We start from the raw sequence: 15,993 nt of genomic DNA, 5'->3' as shown, positions 1-15,993 counted from the left end.
ATACCAGCCCTCGTGACGATAACAGGCACGCTCCCTCACCCAGAGTTTAGGGCTGCATGTTGGCTTGGCGCACAGACGTTTGATGTATGTGTGGGTGGAGAGCCGCAGGCTGCTGGTGCTTTAGAAGCAGTTTGGGGGACGAAAGTCTGATGTCAACGAACTGTTTCGTTTTGCGTAAAACGATAATGCAGTCGCAGCGAGGCGACGATCCTCAATGATAAACAACCTAATTGAACCTTGTGTAGTGTATCGGGTAGGGGAGGGTACATAGATCGTAAATGGTTCACTGCTGTTATGCGCCTTCAAAATGAGCAAAGTTGATGCAGTAATTTTGCCTGCCATCAACACGTGGAATCATGTTTGTATAAAATCGAAGCAAACTGACTAAAATAATCATGTCTAGGCTGTTCACAGAGCCTCAAGAACGTTGACGGATAATTGTGGTTCGTTCAGCTGCACAAACATAACCACGTTCACACACCAGTGGGCAAGGTTTAATGATACAAATACTACCTATAAATCAACTTACATGTCCGACGCTGAATACGGTGGTCGGTAGTCAATCCAAGAGTGCCAAAATGAGGTTGGAATCCTGATCATCATAGTACTAATCTGTGATCAGGTTCTTTCAGTTTATAATTATCGAATGCTCCCTGAATGTCATTTGATTTTTAGATTGAAAGACTCATACCGAAGATCCTCCAGCAGTGAAATTGAGTATTCAACAGATAGTTAAATCGGAAATTGTATTTGAACCCGATCATTTTAGCCACAGCCCATGAAAGTGATAATATACACTGGTCGTGTGTTTGCTACCTGGCTGAGTCTGAAAAACTTTCCATCATACCGGGTATGACAGCATCTTCTCTACAGTCACTAGTTGTGGTGAACTGATTGGAAAAAGTTACAATAGATATGGGCAGTTTCGAGATCTTATAGTCAAAGTTCTTGAGAGCACCCAGGTTAACCGGACAAGAGGTGTCAAAGCTATTCGTCTAGTTGAGGCTGTGTTGTTTCGGTCTCTTTTCGGCTGGCATTAATATTGTCGATTGTGACTCGTGAAATGGTAGGTGACTGCGTCTGGGTTGATAGAGTGTTATTTCAGTGATGCATTCTGAGAATAAACCTGTGAAAACTAACCTTGTCTAAGTTTGGTTATCGAGTGGCCTAGTTAGAGATTGTTCTCTTGTCTGGTCGTAAACCAAACCAAATTAAGAGCCATTTGTATTTGCATTCAGCTGTGTATCTACAGACCAGGATACGCATGCAAAGATTTGTCTCTCAAGTTTGTTTTCACTTTGGTGTGCACTGACCTACCGACCAGCTACTCGAGTCCTCGAATATGCGCTTTCCTCCAGATATGGAAGCGTTTTTATTGGACACAGTACCATACACCCGACCAAAATCAGGCATTCATGGAGGTGTGGTACAAAGATGGCATCTGTAAGCTTAATAGACAGCGCTCCAAATTCGATCAGCCACTATCTACCTGGAAGAGTGCTGGAAAGTGTATATCTTAAGAAATCCGTCCTTTATTTGTATGACGGGTTACTCAAAAGCTAACGATTGGTTCAACAATATAGTACACTACACGGCTGTGGATCACTCAATTTCAGTCACAAAATATGATCATATTGCCAAAAAAAATCAAGCATCTTGGAAACGTAGGATACAAAGGTGGTTGCAGTGTACGACTGTAATTAAGGGAAAACATATACGTATACTCACAATTGCTGCACTCCTTCCAACACTACTAACGTGACAATCTCCAACGTGTTTTACAGAAGAAGGTAGGTTAAAAGTTGGAAATGGAAAACACCGATTTTACCTTAATCATGCACGGGCTCGTAAGATTCACATCCTTTAAAGGAAATCCGTGATCAGGTTTTAGTCGTTGGAACTATTGACAGAAATGACTGAGGGAACACCCAGAATCTATTTGGTTAGATCTGTTGTGTGGAGACGAGCTAAGTTATGAGAAATCAGATTATTTTCCTGAAGCCGCCGGAGAATGGGTCGAAGGGTGGGGAAGTTACTCTCCGGGATTAGCCGAAGCCACTAGGTTTTTGGAAGCAGTGTGACAATTGAATAGTGATTTGTTACCATAGGATATACAAATATACCTTAATGTGGATTTCAATCACCTAATAATCATACAGAGCAACTGGCTAATTCAATTCCGTTCGTATATATTTGCATTTCAGCACATTTAGTGGGCTTAGTATAAGTGCACTGACTGCTTACGGTATTTAGGCTTGTGCTGACAAAACCCCTTAAGAAAGGACCTCCACAAATGCGAACCATAATGTTCTTTTTATGGCGTTGCTTTTTGAACGATTTGACTGCATTTCTCTACGAAATGTCTTAACGATCTCTGAAGAAGATTGTTGCCACGGACATTAGGTTGTCGAAAGATCTTCTCATGACAAGCTCATTGGTTCTTCCCGATGAACACCAGTGCCCACATGACTGAATATATGTGTCTGTTGAGTTACTTTTCACACAGCTATGTAGGTAGTACTATGTTTCTAAGAACACGAATCAGGGGTCCCACCTTTATTGATTGAGCCTACGCATTAGTAGGAAGATAACCTCGCAGCCTTTCGAGATTAAACAGAACTGAGCAATTCTCAAAGAAAAGAGCGACCTTTGGTCGTTCTCGGGCATTGAACACACATCTGAAAGGTTGTGCAATACATTGCGTGGAAAAGTCAGCTACCTGCAAATACAAATGAATTTCGTTATTTTTAAGGGAGTCTCTTTTCATGTTGGTACAGAAAATGTTTGTCAACTTGGTGATCAAACGAAATGTTAGCTGTATTCAATTCCTGAAGAACGTTTCAAACAGACGCTCGCAGCCTAAGACATTTGCTCAATTTTGCCTATTTTTAAACTTTGAAACGTTGAACCTAAAAGTCAACCAGACCTTCAACTGCTTTCTTGAATTAAACAATGTTATCGTGGCCCTTCTTTTGAAGGACTACTTAAATTAATTAGCATTCTTTTCTTCAACTTACGAAACGTAATTGGTTTTTTCTGGAAATCGGTACTTCTTCCAGATCCCATCTTAGAGGTTTGCGAATATGTTCAAGAATATGTCCAAATATCTTTTGGAATGAACATACCCGTAATGGGTTTAAAAGTCCATTGGGTACCATAAAGGGTCATTGAATACCGTGTGTGCAGCGCTTCGTTTAACTTTTGCCCATTATTCTAGTCTTGCAATGCACCAGTTGTTTCACCAAACCGAAAGACGCGTTCGTGTTGGATTTTCCTTTTTTGACGTTCTTCGTTTCACTCCATGCTGTGAATTAATCGTACAGCTGTTGGTAAAGTTTCATGATTCTCGATCGGGATTCGTCAAACGTCAAACTAATGAAGCTTCATTTCGATCTCGGAATGACCACATTCTAAGGCTATTTCTTATTTCCTCCTTTTTATCGAAAACTGAGACACCTTTATGCATCATTCAATTCCATGATATTCTCTATTAATATATTGTTGAATGAAGCAAGTTTTAAATGTTATGTTCTCAGAACACAGTCAAGATTTCAATTCCAAATAAATGTTCACGGCAAAAACGCAGTCAAAGGCACTCAGATTGCTTGTTTTTATTTGTCTAAGTAGTCCTATGGCTCCGAACTTCACGGTCCAATCTAGCAACGGGTGCCCACCAACCATGAACAGATTGAAAGCAGATCGAAATGCTAGAATGAACAGAGTTTTTTTGTTGTTCACGTTCTTAAGCAAACTACAGGTGAGATTAAGGTGGTTACATTTAGATTAGAGCGCACTTAAACCAGAAATTGGCAGCATTTTGTCGTTGAAATTTTCATTTTCAATCATAAGCCGTGAACCAACGTTGTTCAAAAGGTTGCTGAAAACTCTCTGAGGGTCTAATACCGGCTTCATATTACTTGGAACTGATCAAGTAGATATGGTCCCCTTGCTTTCATAAGCCTTCTGTTCTACTTGAATTTCACGCAAAGGTTGAATTACACTCGATCAAAACAAGGTTGGTGTGAACAGGAGAGCTAAATCTCATCTGGATCTCTGGTCTATAGTGTTTCGTGCTGTACTACATAAATAGAATATTGTGTTAACCGAAAATTTAGGCTGTTTCTGCGTACACATTCAGTGAAAAAATGCCATAAATGAAAGATTCAACCGAGATTCGGTTGTCTGTCACTATCACCAACTTGATTTGCAAATGAATGCATAATCTGGCCATCTCACATGCATCATGTAACCATTCAACAAGAAGAATTTGCGGATAAGCGATGTTGTTGTCAAACACTGTTAACCAGATTTCTGGGAACAGCCAAGTCTGAGGTGACTCAACATTGTCTGCTGTTAGAATACACCACATCTTGTCAGCTTCTCTGTAAGATGTTCCCAGTTCACACTGATTTCCATGAATTTCATTTCTCGAGAAAGACCGATTTCAATCCCTCCCACAGGGTACTCTGTTTTGGAAGGATGTGTGTTCCAAGATAATCCATGATTTCCGCTAAAAATTAGCAGCTGAATCTAAAGTGGGTTAGCCGCTGAAGGATACCTGACAATCCGGTACCAGAGATTGCAGAGCTGCAGCTTATACCCCCTAAAGTTTTGCTGAGATACAGTGTAGGTGGAACCGCAGTCAAACAGATCCCGCACCAATAATTAGCTACGCGAGGCCTCGTTTGAAAAACAAGTCAACAACAGCTGAGAATGGTTTGAGTGTGTCAGTAAACAAAAGTGCACAGTGAAAATGAAACTATCCCAGCACACATACTTTTTACTAGTCTGATAGGCTCGGTGTATGCCGAAACGAACAGAATCTGTTAATTCCGCACTCGATTTCTCATGAAAATGATATAAAATGTAAATTTCACGTCATTTACCAGCCGGCAAATTTTCCCATCTATCTCTGATGGTTTTTAGCAAACATGGTGTTTACACTTAAGCGGTGGCCGAAGTTAAAATGCATGGAGGTAGTTGTGGCCAATTTCACCGATAATGTCATTTGAGTTCGACGAATATAGGATGACAATTAGTTCGAATTTTAAGATGTTACAATCATACACTTTGTATGTGACAAATCCTAACCCCATTGTAGCACTACTTTTCGACCACGTATTTTAGCCTGAAGGAGGAAACCTGAGAAATTATTCATTTCCTTTTGAAGACCAGCCTCATTTTCAAGCTTCACAAAAATTCCTCTCATTGGGTCACCTTGAAAAGAATTGCTCAGGCATAGAGTAGGCAAGCATATGATATTAGGTGATCATAATATCAGTTTGGTTTCACATTGATTCGACCGAATTTTAGATGTGTCTAAATTGTTAGCAATCCTGTTCCGTTAAACCGGTTGGATACTATCGATTTTAGTTCACGGTATCCGAATTCGACGGAATAAGAGCTGGTTGCGCCTGAAATTTATTGACTGCACGTCCATCAACTCAATACATATTGGTCAGACCATTAGAATAATCGGAGACAAGTACTCCACATGCTAGTACTGAACTACACTCCCATGGAAACGCGGTCGTTTTGTGAAATCTCGTAAGCGTGACAAAATGACTGAATGGGGAGCATTTATTTAAGAGAAAAAACAACAAACCTCTGCAAAGTACCAGGGTTAACAGCGTGAGGTATTCAAAACCTCGGCATGTGTTCTGAAGCACTTTTTGTCCCTGTTTCGTCTCAGAACAGTCACGCAGTTATGCAGTGGAAGAGTATGTCGATTGCTGAAAATCGCTGGCACCTATGCCACCATGCTAGAATGATTCCTCCTCATTTGAGTATATCACAATGGACCTCGGAAAGTCAAAACAGTTTTGGTAGGAATAATAGCCTTCTGGATGTAGGACATCAGTATGTTCTGGTGCTTTTGATGAATAAGCGCATTCGTACACAATGTCCACTGTTTCATCCATACCGAAAGGCTGTAAAGTGACATAAGGAATCGGGGTGCACAAACTGTCCCGTTCAGACGTTCCTTCAGCATTCTGGTTATCTAAAATGGTGGCGGAACGCATTTCATTTACAGCATTGAAATCGGTAAAGCTTGCAGTTCGCTCGGTCGTGAGTAGCAGGTTAGATGGAGGTGTACTTAAGAGTTCTCGGGTAGAGTTACCGCGATCTTGATCGATGTTTGGTGTACTGCAAACAACAGTTGCAATTGAACGGGTCTGTGAAATAACCGGAAAGTTTTCTGATACTTCTTCGTCCACCGTACACTGTGCATGGTGTTGTGAACTCTGTTCTTGTTGGGAGCATATTCCATTTTGGGTATATGTATCATAGTCGGCGTAGAAATCGGTGTTGCATGTGTGTGGGTAAAAGTAGGGAGGAAGTCGGAAACCAGCACCTTGGGAAATAATAGGGTATGGAGATGCCAGCGGAAGGCTTGGTACTCTTGCTGTGGTGGACGAAATAGGGGAGGAATAGGAGCTCTGAAGGATTGGCCATGTTGTTGGTTGTTGAGTAGTTTGGTCGTGATGATGTTGCACAACATTCACCTGAGGTGAGTTGCCTTGCTTCATAAAGCATTGCTTGGTTGATCCTGATCCGACCTTTTCAGTGTCTTTCAGCTGGCTTCTGGCTGGTTGCCCATATTTACCGCCATCGGTTAATTGTCTAACTCCAGGACTTGGACCGGCGCCAAGACTAGTTACCAAAGCACTGCTTGTTGACCCAAGTGCCGGTTGCTCTTCTCCTGGAAATGCCAGGGCGAATAACAATTCGGGCTCGTAGACAAACCGATACACGTACCGTTCACCCGAAACCTTTTGCATTATGCCCTTCTCGTAGTAGTACCGCAGTGAACGACTGAGTTTATCGTAATTCATAGCCGGACGATTTTTCTGAATTCCCCACAGCCGGGCGACCTGTGAATGCCAAGATCGTTGGTTTTAAAATTCGGTTGTGGACGGCAAAAAAACAAAGATCTGAGCTAATCTGAATGCCGTCACTATCCTACGTCGGAAGGCAAAGAACAAATTTTAGCGCTGAACGGCATCAGACGACTTTGCTCAATTACTTATTTTCAAGAGGCAGTATTGTTGAAGTTAACTATGAAAATGCTTATTTGACCATTTGGACAAAGAAATCCATGTCTCTTTGGTGAACAGTTTAAACGACATACCATGAAGCCCAAGTAAGCCTAACGTGGAGCAACAAAAATTGTTACAACACCGTCATACAGCTGACGCCGAATGATGAAATTTTGCAAGAGATAAGGATCTGTTACAAGTATGAGGATTCCATAGTCTTTGGAAAGACGTCGGCAGAATTTATAGATATGTAACAAGTCAGGAGTGGTGGCACGGTTGAAATAAGTTAGCCAGCCCAGACAAGGAGATCTGGTTTCGTCGTAGATCTCACAAATCTACTGAGCGTCATGGGTCTGAGGGTACCCAAAAAAAACTCATTTGGATTTACACAGTTACAGGTAATAAGAAACAGGGATTTTTTTACAACTTATGGCTGAAATCGCTCTGCGCAAGATCGTTCAGCCAAAGTAGGCACAACCAGAAGTTAGTGACATGAGACTGTACTCCATTCAGTGAGCGGTATTTAAAAAGCAATTGATGAGACAAGTCCACTTCAACTGAGATCTCATCCTGTAAGTTGTCTGTTTATGTTAAAAATCCGCGAAGCAATGAATACATTTTTATCCGCTAGTGACCGAATGCGTAACAGTTTGGCCGCTAGCAGCTGGTCAGCATTGTGATTAGTTCGAACACGATGCATTTAGCGCCAAATCCTTCGGTCAAGGAGTTCACTTCACGTATTCGTATACTGACTGGCTCCTTGAAAACCGATTTTCAGATGAAGGGTTAACTCTTCGAAAGAGTTATTTCTCCCCTACCCAATGACAGTTGGTGGTGTGAGGACATTTGTGAGTATTCAATGAAGATTTCGTCCTGTAAGTAAAGTATATCTATGCCGAAAAACCGAGAAGCACAGTACAGATAATGTTTTCTTATTGGGATAGAACCACCACATCGAACTACCAGCAGGGTAGTCGCGGGTTCAAAGTTCTCTGAAGTTTGGTGAAATGCGCACTGATGATGGTTTTCAGCTGGTGCGACATTCGAGATATCGTGATACACGTATAGACGTAGTACACTACCCATGAGGTTGCTGAAAATTCTTCGACAGCCCATAATCGGTTTCACCCTTCTTGGGTTTATCAGGTTGGCGCAGTCCCCGAGTATCACGATATCTCCAGTATCGTACTAAATGAAACACTGGGTGGTCTGGTGCAGCACAATCACTTGCTTAAAAACATCATAAACGAGGGATTCAGGTGGGTTCCAGGTGGGTCCCCCGCAAAACCAAATTGGTTTGCAAATGAGTGTATTTCGCTAATTTCGTGCATTTTGGATTCAAATGGAACATACTTTTGACGGATGATGTTGATGATAAGCTCCGAGTAGGGAAAAACCGGTCGTGGGCTGTTGATGAGTTCTCAGCAGCCTTATGAGTGGTGTATTACGTCAAACCCCCAATTCTTCTCATCCCAACACTTCAGGTCAGTGTTCTAAGGTTATCCTACTGAACTCTGCCATTAGCATAGTTTTGTAGGCCGAAATAGTAAGAAAAGCAAAAGTGTAGTCATGGCAATCATTTCTCTCAGGAACACTTGTGCATTCAGTCATGACCGTATCTTCTGCTACTAGTGCACTCATTCACGTCATCATTTTATGCTTTTTTAACCAATGTTTAGGTTTTTATCAGGCCCATCACGCTTTGTGCTGGAGAGTTAACATTTAGGTATGCTAAATTTGCTCATGGGTGGCTCCTGAGACTCGATCATTTGGCGGATTGTTTGCCAAGACAGGCTCTAACCAAAGTAATGGAAACAGAGTGGATAAAAATGGAAAGGTAACAGGAATCTTCCTGCGCTCCAGGTTATAGAATTCCGTATTTCCGTAACCCGTTGAAAGAAAAGTTTCGGGACTGACCAGCCGTTGATACTCAGGTCTGCCGCCACTTTGGCGGCAGTGCGTCACAGTAGAGCTGACCTCAGCCTGAATGTAGCCTCTGGACAGGTGTCGGACCTTTTACTTAGAGTAAGCTCTAGGTCGCCCATCGATCATGGCAACATTTACTTCAATATTTATCGACCGGGTGCAATAAAGTGTATTAGAAAGCCACGAGATTTGTGCCTTTTCGTAAAGGGAGGTTTGTATGAGCATCCGTAAGGACAAACTTCTGCGATGTGGATTTGAGTTATGGGAGGTAGGAAACACATCTGGTTCCAAATTAAGCAATTCAGTGCCAGCACGTTTCAAAAGGCTTCTCTGGGGTAGTAAGAGGAAATAAAAACACTGGTGGATTTAAAAGAGCTACTTACCTATCTGTTGTTCCGTTTAAATGGCTCACGCCCCTACGTTTGACGGTGTGCGACTGCTGACCTTAGCTCTGAATATTGGGTGTCTTACATAAGTACCTCCATAGATTTCGCTCAAACACCGAATCTACATGTAATCTGGCTACTTACGAGTAGCCAGTTAATTGACCTTAACTTCTGACAGTTTTCATGAAGAACTCGACAATCACCGAAACATTTCGTGAGTTGGAGCTCACACACATGAAGAAATTGTTGAAACTGAAGACTCAATGAAATTTACCCCTGTGATATTGTTTTGCATAATTCGCAATACACAGGCAGCCTCGAGTTTCCGCTGCGAAGCCATTCAGCAAAAGTTATTTTATTTAGTTTAAGCAGTGCAGGACAAGATCTGCAAGCAGTTCTGATTAAGGCCTATCAGGTAAGCGTAGTCTCCGGAAACTGAGAAAATCAGTTCCTAACATGAGCAACGGTTTGTCTAAATGCTCACGTTTGAGCTCATCTACCTCCTGAACCCCAAACAGGACGAAATCGTTCGTGAGCTGTCTGCGGATTTCAAGCGATCGTCCAATCTTCCAGCTATAAACGCATAGTGCACATATGAAGATAAAGATATAATTGCGGTTTCCATACATGGGATTATTGCACCTTGAAAGAAAAAATGGCGAAAAATTTCTCACCTCCTCTGGATCATTGAGTTTAAACTCCAAAGTTCTGCCGGTCCAGCAGATAAGGTGCTGGCTTTTGGAGTCATCCAAAAGAGCCACCAAAAACTGCCACAGTTGCAACGAACCTCGATGGTGAAAATTTGCTAAAGCGGCAGATGCAGCTGCTACTACAGGATCATTCGCCAAAGAAGTGGCAGCTTGTATTTGACCTTCGGCATCACCGTTTAGTAATTTTAGAGCTGATTCCTTTTGGGTAGGATTTCCAGTAAAGGACCTAGGCTGAATAACACTTGATGGTAATGACGGAGACTCTTCCAGCGTTGTTGGTGATGCCATTGTTTTTGTTGGTCCAGCAAAGCAGCATAAACCGTGTTGCGTATTTCCTAGTTTCTGAGGATAGTTGGTATTCATCAGTGTCCCACCGCAGGGCCGGAAAACATGATGGGTTTTTCCATCTTGCTCTGAATAATAGATATATTTTGTTGGAAACAGAGGACTGTCCAAATTGTCCAGTGTACTTGACACTTCCAAAATCCCACTAGGGGATCCATTACCTGCAGAGAACAGCGGGCATAGAAAGTGGCAGTAGTGAAACAGACCTTCGAAGTGTATTCACACATGACATTAAACTTAGTTTTCCACAACTGAATTTCTTCCGCTTCAGTCCAAATACAAAAAAGAGAACTGTTGGGAGGCACCCTCCTCACAAGAGTCACTTTTTCACCGCGAACCAAAATCGTGGTACACGTGGACGTAGGTTCAGCGATAAACTAGCCATGTGGTTGTTTGTGATACACAATATGACAGCATCGAATTAATTTCCGGTATACTGACCACTACTTAGAATCTGGATGCTGTATCTGGCACAAAGCGACTATAATAGAGTATTCTTCACAAGTTCGCATTATTTTTCCCAGCTTAGTATTTTGTTGTCCCCCTCATGAAACTGAATGATATCTATCCACTGTTATTATCATTCTCACAGAGGATAAGTGCTTTCCTTGTGGAAGATATAAACCACATGATTTGATCAGGACGGTTAGATTCCTGAAATCAACTTCTGAACGCCCGGAACCTACTGCTCCACCAAAAGCTCAACTGGAAAGCCGGCAAGCATCCAGGCCAGTCAATCATTCGATCAATTCAGTAAAACCTGATGAGTGTTCTCTGCGCCACAGAAGCACGACCGAATGTGATCAGCGTTCAGGATTTTCACAGAGGTACGATCGATGTTGATGGGTGATCACTAACGCCTATCAGACAGCCTGGATCAATGTCAGAAAGTCCCCTTTAAATAGCGTTACAATTTTGCACTCGCACTCGCACTCGCTCTCGCTCTCTCACTCACTCGCTTGTTCGGAATACAGCTGTTGTGTTCCCTTCTGTGAGTCTTTTCTCTTCGACACTAGGCACTGGAGCGGGTCAGCAGCAGATACCTCAGATTGACGAATTAGAAGATATAACAAAGTCAGACTTCCTCATAGCATAATGACTGACATGAACCTTAGCTTCATTAGAGAGTTAAGCTCCATGAGTTAAGTTAACCAAGATTCACAGTCCCTTCGCTCTAGAATACATGCACGAGAGGATTAACTCCTTCGGTACCGTTAATTTCATTATTCAACCTAATGTAGGGCGAACACGCCACAAGAAACAATACTGGATCAAGAACTCGCTCACACATACTACGGTGAACTTTCGTCACCCGGATTCTCCATTTAAACCAGATATGGTCTGATTGGCCATAAAAATGCACTTTTATTGACAAGCTAACAACAGCTTGTGGTATGCGATTAACTTACTGACTTACTGCTGATTGGCCCAGTTTTGCATGGTCGCCTCAACCCTGCACCGACAGATAGTGCGCTGCGCTGTGCTCTATAGCGACTAGCCTGGCGACCCCAGCAGTTGACGGCAGTTGAATTACTGGCCAGTGGGGTCAATTCATCAGTGTTGGGTTGAGTGGGTAGATTCCTCCGGGCAGAATATGAGGGATGTATCCGCTTTTTGTCCACGTTTTCAATCCAAATATCACACCGCGAGCAGATGGGCAACGAAGCAGCGCACCCCAGTTACCCACAGTATCATCAGCCTCAGTAAATATCACGTCATTCAGATACAAGGAGCGAAAGCAACCACAAGCGTCTTCGGTTGTGGTGATCCCTCTTCACCAGCAGTTGCAATTTCAGTGGACCAAGGGATACCGAAGTCGATTCAGCTAACAAAAGCTTACTTGTGGTTTTCATCCGCGAGCGTATTTTGTGCTGATAACAGTATCAATGATATCGATGAGTAATTCGGACAGCGTCTCCCAGGTAGTCAGTGTCTCCAGCTAAACCCTTAGTTGCCCAATATCATAGGAAAAAATGGGCAATCAGACCGAAAGTGGGACCACTTAATATGAGTTGGACCAGCCCGCAACAGGTGGCTCATTTTGGCAATTCAAATTACAGAATGAAGCGATTCTAACAAGTAAATAGGGTACAGAATTGACCAAGAAATGGATCAATTTACTCTAACTATCTGCATGACAATGCTTCGGACTTATTTTCAGACATGAATAAACTTTATGCAGACATTTTCTCCAGAAAGGGTTATCTCGGTTCTGTAAGTGTCCACTTCATAAGCAGATCACTGCATTTCGTCGGCAAAAGACCCAAGCGAATTTTGTTCCGCTGCTACTTGCCGTCAGAGGTTGCTATGATTTGACTGAATCCTAGAAAGTACTTTAGCGAGTAAAGGTCTTTTTCCTCAGAAGAAACAACAAGCGTTCCCCGCTAAAAAGAGTCTATAGTGCGAGCCCTTCCTCCGAAAAGCAGCAATCTCCCATATGAGGTTGCCTACCAGCCCAGCCTATGGAAAAAGGTACTTATACCGAAATCAGTGGCATCTAAGTCCACCCGTTTAGAATTAGACGTAGCCTGAATGACAGTTAAAGAAAAAAGGGTGCGTTTAAGGTAGAATTTCAGTGAGCAGGTTTAAGCACTTCCAATTACAGTGAGCATTCTCAGTTGCAAACTAAGGAAAATGAACAGACATTGTGCTGGTCTCAGTTATTTCTGGGTGACTGGTAGGGTAGGGGATGGATGTCCCTCCTACTGCTCACATCGAGCCCCTTGAAGGTCTTCTCAAAAGTTCCGTGAGTAATGTGGCCCTTCGAAAGCTTAGTGGAAAGCTCTGTGTGAAAACGCTTGTAGATCAAATGCCTTACATCGTCGTCATACAATTAGCAATTAGGTTTGCTACAAAATGGCACTTGATTTGATCAGTTAGAGCCCATCGGCCCACACGAAAGAGGAGGGTCACTGATCTCCACCCAGAAGACGTGTCAATTTGACAGATAGTTACCTATATCTTTGGGTTTCTTGTCATCTTTCATCCCTTTTGCCTATTTCAAACCATCACGTCATCTCCACCCACTGCTTGTTAAAACACTTCAGGCCTGGTAGTAAAAAACCATCATGAAATTGTCATATTTTTTGCCTGGGATACTCAGAGTTGGCTTGTACCTTCACCGGACTTAGCAGCCATTGAAAGATTAGTGACAGATGAAAACCTTAGCCTACTATCTAAAATCTTTCCCCACAAAAGATCGTCGGTGATGGTCATCCATGAACTTTGTTGTCAATTGTGATATTGGTTTGTGAACGTGAATTAACATTAAGGAGAATTGAGAGGAGGAATACTAGAAGAACAAACAATATCATGTTACCCAGACCGCTTATGTCAAATGATAATTGTATTTGATGATGGTTTCTACTGGAATTTGTTTTATTCAGATGGAGACTTACTAACGGTGTATTTTGAACGTTCCCAGTGCCACAGGTCATCCAAAGGAGTTCTCAGGTCCACCGGTGTCCACTGTTTAGAATTATGGAAAAATATCTCTTCTTGTTTCGCTTCCATTGTCTCGCAGTTTGTGTCACCGTACGCAAAGTCAGCTAAAGGATCTTGATCTTGATCTTGTCTTGACACCAAGTGCGAATCAACCGATTGAACACTCTGACAGCAGGTATTTTCAAAAAATACCTGGTCCGTTGGGTAGAGCAGGACGTGCTTCGAGTTGTAATTCTTCTCTGCAGATAATCTTGATAAGTGAAATAGGAAAGATTAAAATATTTACTTCTGAGAAGTATCCATATTTTGGAACGAAGCTTTGTTTTTTACAAATTCCGTAATTCTTGTTTTTTTTTAGTTCCAATTTCTCTCAAACAGTAGTTTAGCTCATGCTAACACTCCTTTCGGCCTCTTGGATCTTGATTGTGAGTTCGCAGACAATATTGCAAATGCATACACAGAACATATAAGGATCAATATTAAACGGAAGTCTGTAGGACCTTTTGTAAAGAGTGATAAACTAGTCAGGATTCATCAGCGTCGAACTTTCGTCAGCATATTAGAAACAGCCAACGTGACAAAAGTGGGACTCAATAATATCGGTAAAATGTAGACTAGAGGTTAATTCAGATACGAAATAACACTTAAAACACACGGAAGCCGAGTTTGAAGGAAGTCAGTAGAACACGAGAAGTAATCGTGATGCTGTGACAAGCACGCAATGCTTACGTGCGCATCAACCATCTGGCCAATTTGGAAGCACTTTTTTTCGATAAAAACTATCAAGTTTCCACGATGGCTTTCTGCGTTTCGCTGCTGAGATGACAGCCTTCATCATGAGGAGGACTTCATGTCAAGGCTAACATGTGCGGATCTCACATAACAGATGTTCCAAGGCTAGATGTCACCTTTTTGCTCATCTGTCCACTTTTAGTGTCAAAAGTGTGTTCTTAATACCAAAAACCCACGGTCGACTTGACGCCCTTTCAAAGGTGAGTACGAATGCAGGCTGTCCGGCGCAGTAAACAGAGGTGCGTCTTCCATGCAGTGTGGAGTTCTGCTGATGGTAAAAATTGACGGATAGTTGGGAAATGGAATTTTACAGAAGAAAACATTGAGTATTGCTTTTCCGGGGAAACATCTTTTAAAATACCACTTTTCGAAATATGTTTCCCGTGGAACCGTCGTTAGTTGACATTCCGTTAAGCACATAAGACGAATTAATTCTGCTTTTGCAATTGCTTGAACCAGGTGGTGATGAACGCATTGAAAGACAGTAGCCATCTTCCCTACCTCGAGCACTATTACTTGATCGTTTGCCATCTGCCATTTGGGTACACTCAAATACCCCTGCACTTTCAAGTCCAGAGCCTTTTCCAATACGACCTTTCTCTGAGGCGGACGGCTCTACACGTGAAGTTTCTATTGACATACTAGGGTATAAAATTGAAAAAAGCAACTCGCTATATCTTTACTTCGTGTCCATAGGTCCTTCTCAACTCTCGAGATGATTTCAGAACATAAGTTAAGGGAAATTAACATATCCAAGATTTCTTCTTCTGATCAATGTAAATTGAGAGTGAACAAACTAAAGGCCAAAGGCTTATCCAAATAAGACAATGCGGGTAAAAGTGGAAAATATTTTTACGCAACGATCGACCGACCTGAGTGGCCAGAGATAACGAGAGCAGACCTTGGAAGTCTAAGCGCGTCTACGAACGCTTCTTGAGATCAAAGACATGGGCTGTGTGACCGAATCGCATTTGCTTTGCGTTAGGCTAAAAAGCGATATGGAACGGATATGGGCAGACATGCGCAGGATACAATGTTCTAGTGACGGCGACACTAGTTAGTGTCAGTGAATCGCGCAGCCACTGAGCTAGTAACTAACCTCTTCAATCCGACTGTCGGCAGACCAGGGTCATATTTCTTTAATTATGCCCCTCTGTATATAAACCGGTTAGTCACTTTCGCGAATGATATAAGCCGTACGTCATTTTGACCTTTCTGACGAAGATAACTGCCTGCGAACTCATCCAATTTAGGGTTCTAAAGCTGTTTCACGGTTAGTCCCAGTAAATGAGGACAAGTGGGACGGTAAACACTTAAAACTTGAACAATTTAACAACTGTGACAGACCAT

General features: G+C 42.3%; 1 protein-coding gene across 1 annotated transcript; it reads right to left on the bottom strand.

Annotated features, from left to right (window-relative positions):
• Positions 1–5,762: 5,762 nt before the first annotated feature.
• Positions 5,763–13,920, bottom strand: T265_08221 (hypothetical protein; the record flags this gene model as incomplete). The annotated part of the gene is made up of 3 exons (XM_009173964.1): positions 5,763–6,875; positions 10,027–10,568; positions 13,806–13,920. The coding sequence occupies 3 exons, from the start codon at positions 13,918–13,920 to the stop codon at positions 5,763–5,765; spliced, it is 1,770 nt and encodes a 589-aa protein (XP_009172228.1).
• Positions 13,921–15,993: the final 2,073 nt, after the last annotated feature.

The sequence above is a fragment of the Opisthorchis viverrini genome (assembly GCF_000715545.1).
Source record: "Opisthorchis viverrini unplaced genomic scaffold opera_v5_207, whole genome shotgun sequence".
NCBI classification, from domain to species: domain Eukaryota; kingdom Metazoa; phylum Platyhelminthes; class Trematoda; order Opisthorchiida; family Opisthorchiidae; genus Opisthorchis; species Opisthorchis viverrini.
This window is presented reverse-complemented; position numbering and strand designations above follow the sequence as displayed.